The sequence below is a fragment of the Phocoena phocoena genome, chromosome 6 (assembly GCF_963924675.1).
Source record: "Phocoena phocoena chromosome 6, mPhoPho1.1, whole genome shotgun sequence".
In the NCBI taxonomy this organism is placed as follows: domain Eukaryota; kingdom Metazoa; phylum Chordata; class Mammalia; order Artiodactyla; family Phocoenidae; genus Phocoena; species Phocoena phocoena.
In genome coordinates, this window is record NC_089224.1 from 111099280 (window position 1) to 111119461 (window position 20182).

Genomic DNA, 20182 nt, shown 5'->3' on the forward strand with positions numbered 1-20182 from the left:
TATACTTTTTTTGTTTTTTATAAATTTATTTATTTTTGGCTGCATTCGGTCTTCATTGCTGCACGCGGGCTTTCTCTAGTTGCGGCGAGTGGGGGCTACTCTTCGTTGTGGTGCGCAGGCTTCTCACTGCAGTGGCTTCTCTTGCTGAGGAGCACGGGCTCTAGGCGCACGGACTTCAGTAGTTGTGGCACGTGGGCTCCAGAGCGCAGACTCAGTAGTTGTGGCGCACGGGCTTAGCTGCTCCGCAGCATGTGGGATCCTCCCGGACCTGGGATCGAACCCGTGTCCCCTGCATTGGCAGGCGGATTCTTAACCAATGAGCTGCCAGGAAAGTCCCTGAATATTCTATAATAAGCTTTTATAAAGTATAACATGCTAAATCACTACAAAATTTGTTGTACTGTAAGAAGGGTGTAAATAGTTTATTAATAAAATGTTTTGTATGCAAATTTAAAAGAAAAAGAAAAAACCAATACTCCTCTCTCTGTGGCAGTGGTTCTTGAACTTGTGGGGGCCACAGACCCCTGAAAAAGGATCTTGATGAAAGCTGAGGATTATTCTCCGGAAAAATGGACCTACATACATTCAGGACCCAACAGAAGTCTGACCGCAGACCCCAAATTAAGGACCCTTAACTTTTGCGAGCTACTTTTTGACGACATATATTTTATCAAACAAAAACAGGCAAGCAGCAGTCAGGGTGGGAGGGAGTGGACAACCGACAGGCACAGAATATATATAATTCAATGTCCCCTCCAATCAAATGCTTAAATTATTTCTATGACCTCTCGGCCACACGCCAGCAGAGGCCGCAGGAATGGATGAGTACTGTTGTGATGACCAAGATCAGAGATCATTTCTACGGTCCTGAAGCTTTGGGGAGCTAAGTTATGTTTTAGCAACTCAAATTTAAAGATAACAACAATAAAACCCTGAAAATATGACATAATATAGCTAAATTAGGGAATTACAATTCACATAAGAAATTCTCCTTTGCCAGCCCACATACACATTTAGAATGAGATTACAGACAATGACCTTTGTGACTTATAAAAATGCTTGGGGTCACAGATCTCATAGACAGTAAACTTTTGGAAGTTTCTATCCAAAGATTTTACGTAAAAGAAGAGCCATTTTCTAACAACGTCCCCGTTATAAAGACACCACCATGTCCTCCAAACAGAAAGCAGTTGCCCTGCATCTGTTCCACTGAGACAGCAAAGGCACACTAGAGAATAAAAGGATCTGAAGTCAGATGATCCGTGCCTCTTCCCGGGCATTTACAACCCGCTGGCCTGGGGCAGGTCTCTTAACTTTTAGGGATCTGAGCTCCCCCTTCAGTAGAATAAGGCTAAGACGCAGTTATGATGATGATGGTGACTAACACATACCAGCCCTCTTCTGAGCCCCTGCATATACTAAGCTCTTGATCTTCACAACAGCCCTGAGGGAGGTAACTGTCATCAACCTCATTTTACAGATCAGAGAACAGGAGTAAGTTGCCCAAGGTCACAAGTAGTAAAGAGAAGAAGCAGAACTTGAACCCAGGCAGGCAATCTGGTTCCAGAGCTCCTGCTTTTATTGCCACGCTACACAGCCTCTCCGGCTGGATGATATGATGAACGCTTCCACACTTTAGAGACTGTAAAGTGCTGAAACAGGGACCTCCCTGGTGGCCCAGTGGTTACGACTCCACACTTCCACTGCCGAGGGCCTGGGTTCGATCCCTAGTTGGAGAACTAAGATCCTGCAAGCCGCACAGCACAGCCAAAAAAATAAAGTGCTGAAATGCAATATAAGACACTTCTGTAACGTTCACTGTCTCCTTTCTTTGCCCTTTTCATATCTGCCTCAAAATAAGATAATCTGCCTTCTGTTTGTATCCCCAAACTAGTTTAAAAAAAAGACAAAAAAAACCCTTAATATTCATTATCCTTCAGTAAGTCAGGCCGTGAGTGGAATGCACAAACCAAATAAAGACATCTCAGCAGCTGTGCACTGAGGAAATACCGCAGCTAAGAGCCACCTCCTACCCAAACATCAAGAAAAGTAGGACCTGGAACCCTACAGCCCACCTCCCCCCTCAAAAACACGTCACTGGAATTTTAATATTGACTTCAAAGACAAGGAAGCTACTTAGTTAACTCAAAGTGTTTTGTTGGTTTGTCTTCTTCTGTTGGGCCTCACTAGACATTGGAAATACCCTGGTGAACAGGCGGGCAGCGTCCCTGTCCCCTGCCCCAGCTATCAGTACTTAGTCTATCGCGAATCACACCACGATGCGGGCAAGGTGGGGGGCTGCAGGAGTACGGGGGGTTACCTCACCCTGACTTGGGGAGTTGGAAAAGACTCTCCCGAGTATGTGACCATAAACAAATATGGAAAAATAAAGCGAGAGAACATTAGCCAAACAAAAAGAGGGGTGGGGCCCGTTGAAATAGGCCACTTCAACAGCTTGAGGGCAGGAGGGCATGCAGGCTGAGTGCTGAGCTGGGGTACCATGTGAGCCAGACCATTACCGGCTACATTACAGAGTCTGTCTTCATCCTGAGCGCAAGAAGAAATCATCACCATATTTTAAGCAGGAGACTTGTGAGATCAAACTTGCACATTTAAAGGTCACTGATGCTATGTGGGGAGAGATAGGAGGTGGTGAGACAGGGAGGCCAGTTAGGAGACTTCTGCAAATGTCCTGGCTATGAGAGAAGACGCCCTGAAGGAGGGTGGGAGTATTCGCTCATCCATTTGGCAACACTTACTAAGCGCACGCCAAGCACTAGAAACCATGGTTCGACCCCAGTGCTGGAGGTGGAAGGGTCCAGCGCAGCTGACATGCAGAGGGAGTGAAATCCAGGAGGCAGGGATGCTGCCTGATTCATCTTGCTGGTTGTCCTCAACCCACCCCAGAGCCGGTGTTTCCAGCACTCCCCTGGCCATCAGCTCCCAAGGCCCCACCTCCCTATGAGGCTGGCCTTATCTGACGAGCGGGAGTAGAAGGTGGAGGTACAGTCGTTGGGAACTGCCCTCCAGACCCCACCGGGGTGCAGATGTTGTCAGTGTGCCTTTAGGATCAACCACAAACTGGAGGCTTACGAGGGCCCTTTCCCATCTTGTGACTCATCAGAATAAAGCAACTCCACCCTCTGCGAGCCAAAAGCTCTGAAAACCTTCCTCAAGAGCCATACGTGCCCATCACTTTGTGACTGAGAAGGACAACACTTCACAATTCGGAGGACATCTCAACAGGAAAGGCAACATTCCCCACAAGACATCTTACTAGGAAATTACCACACTCCGGTTCTCTGAGCTGCGGCCCCCCGAGCACGGCATTTGGGCCGAGGATTCCAATGAGCTGCCAGCAGGATAATGTGGTGACGCTCTCTGAGCTACTGTGAAAATGCATTAAAATCTCAATGTTTGAGCTCATCCAAGCAATTAAAATGAACACGGACTGCTCTGTTTTAGACTGGGAAAAACAAGGATAGGAGAGCGTTGGCCTCTATAATCCTCTGAGGCTTCTCGGAACATTTTAAAAGCATTTAGATAGCACCTTTGCTATCCAAACCAAGCTGACGGTAATCTAGTTAACCAGCAACATTTCCACTGGCTCAAATTAAGTGCTACGGGGGAGAGGGCATGGCGGACGGGAACTTGCAGCGCTGAAAGGAAACGCGTACCCACCAAGGGCTTCCTCTGTGCTGGCCCCGCGCTAAGAGCATCACCTACCCAGAAAAATAAGTGTCTTCACAAGCATTTTTCAGGTGAAGAGGACAAAATCTGGAGAGGAACTGTATAACATACGGAAACCATCGCAGTGATTTTCACAGGAAAGAAAATACAATTCCACGTGATCACTAAACAAAACTCTTCAACGGTTGCCTCATCATTTTCTGCTCACTAAGAAACAGAGGTCGAGAATTTATTTTATCTTGAAACTCGGGTGGTTCAAATTCTCATCACAAACACCATGGATGATGTAGGATTTTGAATCAACTCATTCTCTGGGAAACATACTGAATTATCAAGTGTGATTTTAAATAGTGAGCTAGACAAATGATTGGATGGACAGCCAGGCAGGTGGCCAGGCAACAGGAGAGGACACAGCGCAGGCAGTGGGCCCCAGCTCGCCCCCGGTGAGACACTGAAGTCAGTGCACAGGGCCAATCTCACCCACGGGCAAAATCAGCCTTCAGGGCTCCAGGTATTTAAGTGAAATTTAAACAGACCCATTCGCTGGGAATTCCCTGGCGGTCCAGTGGTTAGGATGCGGCGCTTTCACTGCCAGGCCCCGGGTTCAATCCCTGGTCGGGGAATTAAAATCCCGCAAGCCCCGTGGTGAGGCCAAAAAAAAAATAAAAATGAAAATAAACAGACCCATTGACAAATAAGAGAGAATAACAAATGTGCAGCACCCTTTGCAGTCACTAATCCATATCAAAAGAAGCACGTGGAGAGTTCTTTTAGGACAGAAACAGCCCAACTGGGTCAGGTCTCATGTCAACGGTGGCAAGAGAGTCAGTACCCTGACTGATTGATTGGGTTTTTTTGCCTTTGGACACAAATATAAGATAGATATTTAGTGTTCTCTTAAAACCAATGAAAACCCCTTAAAAGAAGCACAACCTGGGACTTCCCTGGTGGTGCAGTGGTTAAGAATCTGCCTGCCAATGCAGGGGACACGGGTTTGAGCCCAGGTCCGGGAAGACCCCACATGAGGCGGTGCAACTAAGCCCGTGCGCCACAACTACTGAGCTTGCACTCTAGAGCCCGTGAGCCACAACTACTGAAGCCCGTGCGCCTAGAGCCCGTGCTCCACAAGAGAAGACACCGCAACGAGAAGCCTGTGCACCGTGATGAAGAGTAGCCCCCGCTCGCCACAACTAGAGAAAGCCTGTGAGCAGCAACGAAGACCCAACACAGCCAAAAATAAATAAAAGTTAAAAATAAATAAATTTATTAAAAAAGAAAAGAAAAACAAGCGCGACCTTAGGCTACAGCAGAATATGGGCAAACTGGTGACATGCCAAGGGCAAACAAACCAGAAAAGTGTATATTACAGCAATAAATTTGCATTTGCGTTAAGCACAAGACAGAATTAAAATGCACCAAACTATAAAAACAGGATGATATTTAAGATGTCCGGAGTGCAAGACAAAATTTCCTTTATGTTCAGGCCCTGTTCTAGATAAGTTACAGGTGTCAATTAAGTCACCCAGCACCCTATCAGTTATGCTCCTTTCTGACAGTAAAGACAGGTAAACTGAGGCATAGAAAGGCCACTGATTAAGGGGGGAAAAAGACCAATAGTGGAGTCAGGAATTACTGTTAAAGTCATGTGCTTTGGGCATGCTGATCAAGTTCGAGAACTGGATATATGCTGAGTTCCAGGAAGATGGGAACCGATCGGTTTCCTTCACTGAGTCTAGAACAGTGCCTGAAACATAGCAGATGCCCAATGAACACGTGTTCAACAGACGGATTAGATACTTCCTAGCAAACACCACACTACTCAAAAGCAGTTTGGAAATTAATGTGACCGAGCGTTTTACGCCGAGTGCAGCCACTCTCTCACATATGGACGCACGCACACACTCAAAACCTGCAGACTCTCTCGCTTCCAAATCTACTGTGTATGGTCATCGGAAGAGCGCCGAGCCCAAATGCTCAGTGGCGGCAACTACTAATAAGTGATCGATAATTCGAGAAGCCTACTGACTGAAAATCACGATGGTACGAGGTAACCCTCCAACCCTAAAACACACAGAAACATCCAAACGGGGGAAAAATAAGAGCAACTGGCATTCCATGAACCCACTGGAGGACTCAGTACAATTCCTGGTAAAAAGGGGAAAAAAGTGGGCAGGGGGCTTATCTTTACACAGTCATCCCTGGGGTCCCCACCCATGCCAGGAAGGGGATAAGAGGCTCCAAGGCAGTACCTTTCTTTTCATGACTTGCCAGTTAGTTGCTAAGATCCCAACTTCTCATATCATACTTATCACATCGGAGCTTAAAGCAGATGAGGCTACCTGCCTCTCAGAATCTGCAGGGCCTGGGGCTGCTCTGCTCATGGAGGTCAAGGCAATTGCCCTGAGCCACATCCATGCCTGGGCTGGGCCCCGTGCGCAGTCTTGGTCTGCGCACAGACTGCAGCTGTCAATGGGTCACACCCACCGCCGTGGTTCCCTTGGATACAGCATGTGGACTGACCACTGCTCCTGCTTCACTGACAGGGGGATCAGCAGACACAAAACCACAGGTAAATGGCAATATTTTAATGGGCTTCAACAGCGGAAGAAACCTCTCTGCTTGCCTGGACATCCGGATGACATTCCCTTTTCAGGCTACCGAACACTGCGGGTCCCGGTTAGAGGGCTGGCGGTGTGGCCCTTGGACAAGTCACTCTCTCTATAAAAGGAGGGGCGCTGCCCCACCTGATCGTGGAGGTCCCCTTGAGATCTAACACTTGGCCAGAGGAGGCACAGTGTCTGGAGTCTGTTTGGAAATATGGGGAGGTTGGGGCGGGGGGCTCAATTACGAGTGTCTACTGTGTCCCCGACGGGAGGCCTTCAAAGTGACACCAGAGCCCCAACGCTCGAGGAGAGGGGACAGACCTGGAGGACGAGCAGCTGCGGCAGTGCTATCAGTGCAGCTGCTGAAAGCCTGTGGGGCAAACACAGACCAGATCAGCTCTGCCTCGTCATTCTGGAGGCTTCTCTGCAGCAGCGCTTTAATCTCTGGGCTCCTCCCAGAGGAACCGGGCTGCGTCTAGCGGAGCAGCCACAGACAAAACTAGAGATTTCAGAAAGAGCCTCCAACCCACAGGGTTGAGGCAAGTTTGACGGTGCAACAAGCTACTGACTTGCCAGAACCTACTAGATGAGTATACTGTCCCCGGGGAGAGCGAGAGTCTTGGGAGTTTCGGTCACTTGGTCAAGTCAGCGAGGAAAAGCAGCAGGCCGAGCCGGGCGCCGGCCCAGGGAGCGTGGCAACCAGCTCCGGAGAGGCTGCTGGAGCCTCCCAAACAAACAGGTGACTGCTGCAGAAGAAGGGGAATGCTGACGGCACAGGCACAGGACCCAGGGGCGGAACTCCTGAGCCCAGCCCAGAGGTCCTTAAGATTAGGGCGTGGCCGCCAGAGAAGGGATAAAGCCTCTAGGCGCTCCCTTCCACACCTTCTCCCTTTCAGCGCCCCCACACCCAATAACAACACAAAGCTGCAAAAAGTCAAGGGCACGTAAATAGCAGCGGACTCAGAAGGGAGAAAGCTCAAACTGGTCGTCTGAAAAGGGAAGAGGAAGAGATTTAGAGGCTTCAATTTACTTAGAAATAGCTACCTGCAGTAACAACTATTTCCTAAAGGCCACTATACATCCTACCCTGAACCAGAAACCTTATATACAGTTTCTAATTAGACATTCAGACCAATCCGATGAGATTGGTATTATGTCCGTTTTCTAGTCCAGCAGGCTGAGGCTTAAAGGTGTTAGATAACACCCAAAGTCTAAGTCCTAACACAGGACAGGGCTTACCCTTGTGGGGATAACGAACAAGCAGAGGAGGATAAAAGCTGTCACAGGTGTAAACGCAGGGGCACCTAATCTGGGTACATCTCAGAAGACTTCCCAGAGGAAGTCTAAGACCTAAAGGACTAAGACTTTTCCAAAGAAAGGAGGGAGAAGGAAGAAGAGCGTGTGCAAAGACCCTGAGATCAGAAGATTCTGGGGAACCGCAATGCATTTTGCAGACAAGAAGTGGCAAAAATAAGAGCAGGGAAAGTGGGAAGAAAGGAAGCTGAACGCTGAAGGATTCCCGATGAAATGACATGATGTCGGGCACTGCTTTCAAATACGCCAGTCCTCACCCCTGACCCCCAGAAAAGAGAGTAGGGGGATGTGGAAATCAATGAAATAAGAGTGGCAAAATATTCTTAATTGTTGAAGCTGAGTAGACAATGGCTCATTAGATAATTCGCTTACTTTTGTGGAATTTGAAACTTTCCACAATAAAAAGTTTAGGGGTTTTTTCCCCCAGAAAGAAAGGAAGAAAGGAAGGAAGGGTGGGGGCTAGAGAAGGGAGCTGGTGCCAGGCCATGAGGCCCTGCACCTGGACCGCTAATGGTAAACAGGCTCTGCACTGCATACTCAAGGGAGTATTCACGTAATCCTCACAGCCACCCTAAGACGCAGGACTGTTCGTGCCATTTTGCAGATGAGGAAACTGAGGCTAAGAAGTCTGGCCAAAGGTCTGTCTGCTTCTGGACTCAGGCCCCTGGGTGCGATAACTAAAATGCCTCCCAATGCCAGCCGGGAGCTGGAATTGATCCTAAGGGAGATGGAAGAAACCACTGAGGAGCGACCTATCAGGTGTCTCCTTTGTCCAGGTCCCTGGGAACTGCCGAGCGGAAAATGGCTGCAGTGGGTGGGAAGGGGCAGGAAGCCAGAGGGGAGGCAGTAGCATTGCCCCAAGCAATAAGGGGGGCCTGGGCTCAGACAGCGGCAGTCAAGGTGGGGAGGAAAGACTAAGCGGTTTTGGAGAGGTGGCATCAGTAGATCTTAGTCAGCAGGTGTGAGGGTCCAGGCACCCCACCACGAGGAGCAGGTCTGGGGTCGGGGGCAGGGTTTCCGTTCTGGGCTCCTTCTACCCGAGAAGCCTGTGAGTCCCAAGTGCAGATGTCCAGCGGGCACTCTGACACGGGTCAGGATCTCAGGCGAGCTTCTAGGCTGGCTGGAGTGCGGTGTCATCCGCGTACGGCTGGCAAGTGAAGCGGCAAAACATATGGGCTGGCCCAGAGCAGGCGTGGACCACAGGAGAGAAGCGCTAAAGGGGAGGCGTAACATCATATCCTTTCTGCACTTGTAATGGTACACGTCCTTCCCCACCGTCAATGTGCAACTCACCAGGAACAAAAATGATATGGGACAATTTCCTGTCTACTAAACATTCCTGGAAGAGAAGAGAAAGCGCCCTTTTCAGGCTCTGGTTACAATGTACACAAAGCTTCGGGCAAACCGCACAAACCCGATCAGCCCAGAAAAGGCTACTATAAAAGAGCCAAAGAGGGACTCAGGCTGAGTTACCCTCACCCCCAGCCCCGGGCAGAGTGACTCCTGCGGGGCACGTGTGACACACAGCCAGCGGCCTCTGCAGCCTGCCCAGGGTAGCTTCTCAACAGAGTTCCTGCTCCTTTAGAGAAAAAGAAGGAGGGAATCACATATCTGATTCCAGGCCACAACAAAGTGACAGTTTTCAGAAACCACAACTGATAAGTAGAACATAAAGATATGGAATTAGGCCAAAGCCTTGGGGTGGAACCCACTTAGAACTATGGGGGCATCAGGTGATTTTCATGACGGCTTACACTCGGTGTGTTACAGGAGGCTACTGCTGTCTAGAGAACCTCTGAAAGGTAATCTTCCCCTAAGGGCCTCTAGGGCTGCTGCTCTATCCTGGTCTGTTCTGAGATGCTCTGTAGCGTACACAACAGTTGTGCTTAAGAAACGTTACTGGACAAGAATTACTCTCCTCTGCTCCCCGGGTTACGCTTTCATTTCCAAAACAATGCAAATGCATAAGTGATTCCACTGCTCCTTCCCAAGTGACAGCCAAAAGGGACTCGAGAGGTCTTCAGTCCAGCTCTTCATTCTACCAACAAGGAAGCTAGAACCCAGAGGAACAAAGCCACGGGCACAAGGGCACACAGCCAGATAGCAGACAGCCAAAACCAAATCCCAGCCTCTCGAGACCTCTGTCCAGTGTGCTCATGACTACCGCTGCCTCGATAAAGCTTGCCCGATAGTATTAAAAGGAGTAAGCAGAAGCACTAACACCACTGCACGCTCACTGCACACTGGGCACTGCTCTGGGTACCTCGGGGGTACTCCACTCATCAGCCCTCACGACAGCCCTATAAGGCAGAAGTGTTATTATCTACTTTTGACTGGTGAAGAGGCTGAGACAGAGGGAGGGTATGGAACTCACCCCAACTCACAAAGCCAGGGAGTCAAACCCAACAGAGTCCGACTCCAGAGCCCTGCCTGTAATGAGCATCCAATTTACAAAAATGGACACAATCCAAGTGTTTATTTTTACACGGGCCTGTGTGTGCGAACATTTTCCTAAAGAAACAACACTAGAGATCCCAGACTAGCCTATGATGTTTTCCCCGCCAGGTAAGAGGACCACAGACCAGTGGGAACCCTGAGCTTCCACAGAGTGAGAGGATTCCTCCTCAGCTTGCACAGGTGGTCTGCCCTGGGCAAGACACAGCCCCTCTCACCAACTTCTCTGCCATCCCCTCATTCCTCATTTCTTCCCAGGCCCCTCACCCTGTCTTCAACATCCCTCAAGTCCCACATCCCATCCAAACCCCTGGCTCCATATCAAAAGGTTACCAAAAGGTTAGCTATCTTCCTCACCAAACTCCCAAACCTCCAGGTTTTATGAGGAAAGAGGCCCCTCCCACTGATTCATACTAATGTGTGAATTGTTGATATCTACGCCCAGGCTTCCTCAGGGGGAAAAGGTGCTGATTACCTAAAAGAATCTGATTTGTAGAACTTCAGAAGAATATACTAGAGTCAAGCTTGGGAGGCGGTGTGATAGAGCGGAAGTCACTGGAAGACAGGCCCGCACTGCCTGGGAGTCTGTCCTCGTCACTTTGTTAAGATAACAATACCAGCCCCTAGAGAGCATTTACTCTGTGCCAGGTAAGTGCTATACTTATATTACCTCATTTAGTCTCAACGTATCTTTCTGTGGTGGGTACAACTATCGTCCCCATTTTAAAGAATAGAAAACTGAGGCACAGACAGGGAAGCTTCATCGTTGTCAGGTAGCAGAGCTGGGATGTGAACCAAAGTGGTCTAGCACTGAAGCCTATGCTCTTAACCACTGAGCAATACTGCCACTCCCTAAGCAAACACACACATACGCTTAGTGGGCCGGGAACTATAACTACCATTTAATGCACACTTATGACACGTGAGTTGTTCTAAGGCACTTCATACGCATTATTTCATTTAATATTCCCTATAACACTATGATACATATACTTGTATTACCCCCATCTTACAGACGAGGAAACGAATGCTTTAAACAAGTTTTTCACGTGTTCAAGGCACAGCGTAAGTGCAGAGCTGGATCATGTCTCAGGCAGCCTAACTCCAGAACTTACAGTTAAGGCTTGACATTTCTGACTGTACCTTCCTTTACTTCTGAATCCAACAGTATCTAGAAACCCCGGAGATTGGTTTTGTTTGGTTCTTTTTCCTGTTTGGTTGTGCTACTCTGTTCTTTTCATAATGGCTCACACAGTATCAGGGCTTTGGGTGGGGAGGGAGGAGAAGGGTGCAGGGTTCAAGGCCAACCAGGGCAGTCACTACTGCAGTCAAGCTCACCCTGCTGGAAAGTTCATGCTGAGTGACAGGGAGCCAGGAAGGTTAGATTTAGGTGTAAGAACACCTCTAAGAATGGTACCTGCACCTCTGCTAAGAATAACAATCCAGAACAGTGCGTGGTCCAAAGCCACGATGATTAAGGCTTTCGGGGGCATTTAAGTGATTTTCTTTCCTCATTATGTTCTGAATGAATCCATATTCCCTGAGTGAGTCGGGGGTGGGTCTGGTGATAAGGAAAACACTAGGAACAGAAATTAGTTATTGATAACACACCAAGTGGGATAATCCCTAAGAGGCTGATGGGGTTGTCTCGCCTCTTCCCAGTTTTCGCATTTCTGCCAAAACAACAGCTGCCGCAGAACACCTGACATCAGGTGCTGTCGCTCAAATTAGGCTGACTCAGTCAACTCCGGACGACTTCTACCAAGTCCTACCCCCTCCTGAGCACTGGCTGCCAACCCGGCTCTCTCAGGAAGGGAACACCAGATGACAGGCAACACAGATGAAACTTCCAACCTCAGCTCTCAAAGAGCTTATCATCAGTTCACCAACTGACCTCACCTTTCCTTCCAAATTACCCTTCTGGAATCTGGCCCTGGCCTCCAGCACAGGACCTGAGAATTTTCTCTCATCTACAAGTAGCACAACTAAATTTCTCAGTAATGGCCCAAAATGGAATGTCCTGATAGCACTTCATCAAAAATACAAGCAAGCAAACCACGAAAGGGGCTGTAAATTAAAAATTCAACAGAAAACCCTTTTTACTTATTCTTTCATTCATTCAGTGAATTTTAACTGATGTGCACTGAGTACCAGGAGCCCTGCTAGGCGCTGGGGACTCCCCCCTGGGAACGAGAGGGACACAGTCTCTCTCCGCAGGGACCTAAAAGAGGACGGGGCCCCTAAGGGAAAAGGCTCCGTGTTGCAGTTTTAACCAATCCCACCCGTTAGCTCCATGATGCCAAAACGTCAAGAGCACCTTCAAGGCTGGATGTGAGGGACGTGAATGTTATAGCAACTTAAAGCCACTGAGTAACTAGATTCTGATAAGAACAGCTCGGGACGGTAGAGTGGAGCAAGTGTCTTCAGGCTTTCCAACTGAATACCCTTGGAATTGAAATTTGCTCTTTCTCTAATAAAACTGAAAAATTAAGCATGCAAAAACAAAGAAAAGGCAGCGCCAGCCCCTTCCTCAGGGCCCATTTCCCAACCCGGGGAGAAAGTGACACTTCTGGGGTCTTTGCTGCTTGAGACATCACGAGGAAAAGGCTCAAGTCTTCGCCCCCTTTTCAGGCAAATACACAAGCAGCCTCCTGCCATAAACAAACGCAGAAAGTCAAAGCCGGAAATCGAAGCCTGGAGACAGGACACCGGAAACCTTCGGACAGGGGCCTTGAGAATAGTTCAGCCTAACTCTCAGCATATCTGGACGTAATAAGAACAGTCCAGAACGGCGCCCGACCTCAAGTCATGATGATTAAGGTTTTGGGGGGCATTTAAGTGATTTTCTTTCCTCATTATGTTCACATTCACTATCTTACAGCAAGGACCGCGCTGACGCCAATTATTTTTCGCCGTCGTCCAGAGCTTGTCATCTCTCCACAGAGCAATAATCTATAGGTGCACAAGGGTTGAAAGCTAAAGTCTTTCCCCAATTCAGCACGGGAAAAGTGCTGCTCCCAGCAATTTGACATCATTTCATTAGATTAGATTAATTTTTATTTTTGTAGGTTAATTTTTAAATGTGTTATCCTAACAATTATGCCAACTACCATGTAATTAATATTCTGACTGACTTTACAAAAATTACAAAATCCTCTAAAGAAAATAATTAGTCAGTAAGCGTGAATGAGACTTCTCTATGGCCAATGGCACATAAAATAGAAAGTCCATCACATAATGGGTGGTACCAAAGCCTTTCCCACACTTCCTTCAGTTCTTAGCCAACAGTGCAGAAGGCTGACATTGGCAAGTTACCCTAAACTTCACCTAACATATTAATGCACTTTCCAGTTTAAACTCGTCGAGGGTAAAATGAAGAATGATGAAAGCTTTTGCAATTAAAAAGCTCTTTTCATTTGTAAGAGAGGCATGATAAACACATATCATTGCTGCTTCCATATCCCCAGCTGGAAATAAGAATACTGGCTTATTTCTTGGGGCTACTTCTTGAGTTTACTAAAGAAATGTACATAAGGCATCCTTACCCTTGTTTTCCTCTTTCCTTTCAAGGTTTGAAGTACAGTATTTGTATAATAGATCTTAAATCCCCTCCAGAGTAAGGTAAGGTATAAATAAGCAATAGTCAAATAGGACATTATCTACCATAACAGAAATAAAAAACGTTTCCCCTGTAGCCCACCTTTGAATAACTGGCAGGGGCTGCCCAGCCCCAGAACAGACTTGCGAGCCCAGAGGTGGCCTTAGCAGGAAAGAATACAGAGGGTGGTTAGTGATGTCTGCCCTGGACAAGAGTGACAGTTTCAGGACCATGTCCCATGTATTTGCCATCTCCATCCTTCAGTAAACCACTAAAAATGAGTAAAATGTGATACCAGTTTATGAATAAAATATAACATATGAATTGCTCCTGTGATGAAGGTTAAAGGGGGAAAAATGTTTGCTATAGTCAAAACCTTAAGCCAAACCTGATTAAAGCATCAAGTTTTAGAGGAAAGAACACTGACCTACATCAGGAAAGGCAAATTCTAGTCTAGCTATGAAACCATGAGCAGGTTGGTTCACTTGGCCTTGGTCTGCTTGGCTATAGATTAAGGGGGTAAGCTAAACATCTCTTAAACATTCTCTTTATTGTGCCAATTAATGTTTTAAGACTCCAAAATCCTCTCTCTGCTGGGGCACTCGGAAGCTGGTGGAACAGCAGTTACTTTAGAGGCACGCGCCAGGCCAGGACATGACTGAACCCCTACACCACTCACACTGCTCATATAGGACCTAAAACCTGTGATACATTTCTACATCTAGTTTTAAGCTGTAGCATCTCCAGGACAAGAATTTCCACATACATAATATTTCTTTTCCTTAACACATCCTCTTTTCCACCTGAGGGCAAGGGTGGGGGGCAGGGACAGGGTCTTCTATTTTTATACTCTAATAAATTCAGCAAACAATTAAAACTACCTTCATTCAAAAGTTAAGAGTCATCACTTCAAGTTAAAACCAGTAGCTTCCACTGAGTCCCACACACTCATGGTTTCGAGATCAGCCTAAATCTTCCCACCAATGAAGTGTCCATCCCTCAAGCCTATTCCAAGAACATTACCCACGTGATACATGAACACAGCTTCCACGTCCAAACACCAAAAAGCAAGACTTTCTACCAGGAGTCCAACCAGAAATAAGTCACCTACAGATCAGATCCCACCCAATCACCAGGTAAACTCACATTAAGATGTCCAAGCATGCCCCTGGGGAAATAAGGATGCTCAAACAGAAAACCCTGAGAGGACAGGGCTATCTGCGTAGGGCCAGAACAGTCTCATGTCTGGCCCTGGCAACTGCAACAGACATCTCTAATTTCTTGTCTGCCCTGCGTCCTCTCCTGCCTCTCTCTCATTCCAAGCAGCCCCAATTCCTGTGCTTTAGCTGATCTGCACTGGGCAGGCACAGAATCCCACCCCCTGAACTCAATGAGCTGTCTGGGTAGGTAGGGGCCACCTACCAAACAGGGCCAGAATCCGTTTTTAGGGTCTGGTGTGGACACCTGGAGATCACCTGGTAGAAGGACCACGCAAACCTACAGCTGCCAGTGCGTCTTTTCCACCACTGGGAGATGTCAGGCCAACACTGGGAAGCAGGCGTAGATAGGGCAGGAGAGTGACAGATCCCCATACCGCCTGGGCACCCTGAAACTCGAGACTGAAGTGGGTTTCTGTCAACAGCAGCCCAGAGCTTGGAGGACAAGCCTTATAGGTTAAATGCACGCATCCCAGGTTCAAGCCCCTTCTTGAAGTGCCCCAAAATAAATCATTTCTCCCTGAGTCTCAGATTCAGCCACCAGGGCTCCACTGCAAACCAAAGAATGTTAAATACTCTTCCAGACAAATTCAAAGGAAAAATTCTACACACTGGAAACACAGTCAAGGCTCACCTGTCACTTAAGACCTGAGAGGGAAAAGAACCACAGGAAAGAGGAAAAGGATGACGGATAACTGGAGGGGGCAGAGCAGTTCACAATCAGTAACTGTGAGAACTATTATCTCCAGGGAGGTAGCAGTCTCACGAGAAAAGCTTCCCCAAATGTTCCATATATTCTAGCTTTCTCTCAGCAGCAACAAAACCAAACACAACACAATAACCCACAGCGCCCAAACAAGAGGAACTTGTTAGTAAACAGACTAACTGTTTCCAGGCTTCTGAGCCTAACTGCTCCTGTTATTTTTACACTGCAGCTTACTTTTCCTTTACAGCCGTCCTAAGGTCTACGCCACGGGCCTGCCTACTGCAGGAAACCATGACTAGCAAATTCTAGGGAGAGCTATTTTATTTTATTTTATACATATTTATTATTTATTTTATACATAGTATATACACTACTATGTATAAAATAAATAACCAGCAAGGACCTACTGCTGGTTATCTATTTTATAGCACAGGGAACTATACTCAATAGTTTGTAATAACATATAAGGGAGAGGATCTGAATACATACACACACACACACACACACACACACACACACACGTATCACTAATCGCTGTGCTGTACACCTGAAACTAACACGATATTGTAAATCAACTATACTTCAATTAAAAAAAAAAGAGAGAGATGGGGACTTCTCTGGTGGTCCGGTGGTTAAGACTCCGCGCTTGGGTTCGATCCCTAGTTGGGGAACTAAGATCTTGCAGGCCGCGTGGCACGGTGCGGGGGGCGGGGAGAGAGAGACAGTAATTTACCAAACTCTAGTGATGTTCTTCCATCAACAATGGGGAGGACAGGCCAAGCAACATAAACCATGTGAGTGGCTGCACACTGAGACCAGCAGTCCTTCACCTTCTGGGGGTCAGGGACCCCTCTGAGAATCTGATGAAAGCTAGGAAATCCTCCCCAGAAAAACACACACACACACAATTCTGCATGTGATTTCATGGCGTTCATAAAAGCTGCTCCCTACACCCAGCAACCAGGTTAAACGTACCTGACTCTGAACAACCCTCAAAGACTTCAAAGGGAAGTCTGAAACTTCCAACTCTGTAACCCGATGCTGAATCAAGAACAAAAAAGGAAAGAAAAACCCTCACTTGTTTTTTCCTATATTAGCTCCATGTCTGACATGTCCCCCTTACCTTGTTTGACCACTTATATGCCTGAAGGAGCTGACTGTAGAGAGGGGTTTTGTCCTGCACGGGATCCAGACTCAACAGCCCGCTGTTATGGAGAGGATGGTTCTCAGAAGGCTTGCCGACCAAGTTGCTCAGCCGTTCCAGCTCACTGAAAAGTAAACACATACAGCAAATAAACCCGAGTCCACTGAAACTCCAGTGCTAAGCCAACCACATTGGTCAACGGCTGTTCTTCAAACCGCCCATCAAAGGTCCCTTAAGAAGAAATACTTTCTGAAAGGTTAAGAAGACTAGGGCCACTTGAGACAACCCCTAACTGGGGGCTGATCTTGTTTTGCAACTGAGCTCTCCGGCGCCATGCTAAAGGAGAACAAGGGTTAAGAGCGATGAAATCAGTAAGCCTCCTAAAATCAGCCTTGAACTCGAATCATTCTCTGAGGGGGTGTGGGGGGAGAGGAGACTTCCCGGAATTTTGAAACGCAATATAACACTGCTTCTCACTAAGATTTTTCAGACCCACGTACAGATCAGTACCTTTGGCAGAACAGCAAGTACCTGAATAAATGATGATTATTTACCATTCTCACAGAGATAGATTTGTACGTGGTGCTTCACAGATGTTAAAACGTAACAAAACAAAGAAGAGGGCTTCCGTGGTGGCGCAGTGGTTGAGAGTCCGCCTGCCGAAGCAGGGGACGCGGGTTCGTGCCCCGGTCCGGGAAGATCCCACATGCCGCGGAGCGGCTGGGCCCGTGAGCCATGGCCGCTGAGCCTGCATGTCCAGAGCCTGTGCTCTGCAACGGGAGGGGCCACAACGGTGAGAGGGCCGCGTACCACAAAAAAAAAAAACAAAGAAGAGATAAAATAAACAAACGGAATGGGAAGACACCACCGAGGGGCTGTGTCAAAGAAACACGCTTCAGTCTAGCCAAAAAAAAAAACCTCTAGAGCAGCTTGGGAAAGGGAGCCAACAGCAAAAGCACATTCCAGGGCTTCCCTGGTGGCGCAGTGGTTGAGAGTCCGCCTGCCGATGCAGGGGACACGGGTTCGTGCCCCGGTCCGGGAGGATCCCACATGCCGCGGAGCGGCTGGGCCCGTGAGCCACGGCCGCTGAGCCTGCGCGTCCGGAGCCCGTGCTCCGCAACGGGAGGGGCCACAGCGGTGAGAGGCCCGCGTATGGCAAAAAAAAAAAAAAAAAAAAAAAAAAACATTCCAGAAGCACGCCAGACTGAGGGGCCAGTCTCCAAGTGTCAACAAAGGCTGTGTAGGAACAGCTTCTCATGCCACGTTCATTCTGGAATCTTCAGCCACCTTCTTCTTGGTACTGCTGTCTAAAGATTTAAGAAGGCAAAGGGGTGATGTCAACATTCTTAAGCTTTCTACAATGGTGAAGGGTTACAACATCCTGTATATTACCAAGGGAAGCCAATCGAAGAGGAGACGGACAAGAGGAAAGAACCACCAGCGCATCCCCTCAAGCAGGGAAAGTATTAACGGGCACTGCACCAGAGAACAGCAAGTGGGTGTGGGAGTTGAGGAGGGGTGTGTGACTTCCTGGCTTTCCCCCAAAACAAGAATGGCAACTACTTAGAGGAAAATAAATAAATAAATAAAAAGAGGCTCCCATCATTTGGTCACCACCTCCTCTTCCATCCTACCTCCTCCTTCCATCTGGTTACTAAGGAGACCAAGTTGAGACGGGAAAAAAACAAAACAAAAAAACACAGCCACTCCAGAAATTATAGGATGACTAGCTCACCCAATGCCTTCCCCTGCTAAGGTCAGTTATGAGAGGTAAAAGGCAAAAAATCCTGCAATCCTAACCCTCCTGGAAAGGACTGACTCTCATAAGCAGGGGAAGGCAAGTCCAGGACCTAACCACTTACAAAGTGCCTACTATGTGGCCAGGCATTTTACAAACATCCTCTCACTTAATTTCACTTACAAAGTAGAAGAAGGTGACTTATAAGAAAGAAATATACAATCCTTAATCCTAAAAGGCCACAAATTAATATTTGTAGGGGGCGGGGGGAGGTGTAAGCAGAAGTGATTAAGCTGGTTAAGGCCGAGATTAGGTCTCTCTAGAGACAGAAACTTAAGAGGAACAGTGAGAGTGGGAGTGAAAGTACTGATCAGGTGGTTTCGGAAGGGGTAGGGGAAGAAAGAACAAAGCCTATTTTGTCGTGTTTGGGGGTGGGTTAGAGTGGAACTGATGAGTTCCAGGTTCACGGACGAAAACCTGGGGCCAATGAGATGGAGTGCACTTGGCTTTGGGGCAGCGCTGATCGGGTCGTTTGGTACTATTTTATCAGACGTGGTGGGGCCCAGCGGGCCCACAGGTGAGAACCCTGCGGAGCTGATTTGAGGAGTGGAAGTTCCTGGGGAGAGCACGTCCCCCAGTGAGAAATGGAAGGACCACTGAGGAGGTCCAGGGCGGAGGGAGACAGCCAGGACCTGGAGGCCAAGAGAAGGGAGACGAGAAAGCGGGGGTGGAGGATGAGGTGGCCCTGAGGGGCAGGTAGAGGCTTGGAGAGGAGGGAGGGGGAGCAAGAGAGCAAGGAAAATGGACAACAGCCCCTGACTGAGGAGACTCGCGCGGGGTCGGGACAGGGTGGGAGGCCCCCGGCCCCTTCAGCCGGTACCTACTTGAGGTCCCGGTTGACCGAATGCAAGTTGTCCTGGAAGTTCGCAATGAAGGCCTTCTCCCGGCCCTCCAGCGTCTCCTTGTTGCGCATGCCATCCTTCAGGCAGTCGAACACCCTGCTCACGCTGGAGCGCAGCGCCTGGATGGCACTGATGGCCTGGGCAAAGGCTTCCAGGTTCACGCCGACACTTAACACGTCCGCCATGTTGCCGCCGCCACAGCGGGCCCTCCAAAACCAGCGAGCAAAAAGCCGCGCTCGCTGATGACGCAAACCCTCGAAGGGCTCTGGGAAATGTAGTTCTCGCGGGGCGGGGCGGCCCAGGTGATTCCTCAGAGCCCTGTCCCAGAGAGGGTTTCCACTTTAAACATGCGTGGGCAGGAAAGTGATCCCCTGGATCTGGGGCAGTCGAGCTGCACGCTCGGCTTTCCTAATGGTGACAAGGAAATACAGAAAGTTCCCTCACTTCCCCAAACTTGCGCACTTCGGAGTCACATGGAAAAGAATTGCTCAGAGCGTTAAGGTGTCCGTGGTGTAGAGGGTTGAAAAAAATGCTTCCAAATTCGTAAATCAATAGGGGAGAAGGGAAATTTTTTCCCTACAGTAAAATGCCAACTAATAAATGTAGAAGAAACGATGGAAAGCAAATTACCATTTGGCAACCATTAGATTAATAACTGATTCAGATAGGAATTGAAGGATGCTAGTGGGTAAACGTGTGAGGAGTAATAGCATAGTTACATAGTCTCAACGTATCATTCCACAAGAAATTTGCTAATTAAGAAGGGAAAAATAATGATCCAGCAATTTCAGTTCCAGTTGCATACTTAAAAGAAGG

General features: G+C 48.1%; 1 protein-coding gene across 2 annotated transcripts in view; it reads right to left on the minus strand.

The window, feature by feature from the left end:
- Positions 1-19604, minus strand: part of MED27 (mediator complex subunit 27) — a 199521-nt gene extending 179917 nt beyond the window's left edge. The window contains exons 1-2 of one of the 2 annotated variants that reach the window (XM_065878764.1): positions 19349-19604; positions 16706-16850 (exon numbers count right to left, since the gene is read on the minus strand). In XM_065878764.1, coding sequence (XP_065734836.1) covers positions 16706-16850; positions 19349-19551 — 348 coding nt within the window. In that variant the 5' untranslated portion in view covers positions 19552-19604. The remainder of the gene's footprint in view (positions 1-16705; positions 16851-19348) is intronic. The other variant, XM_065878765.1, reaches the window with a different exon arrangement.
- Positions 19605-20182: the final 578 nt, after the last annotated feature.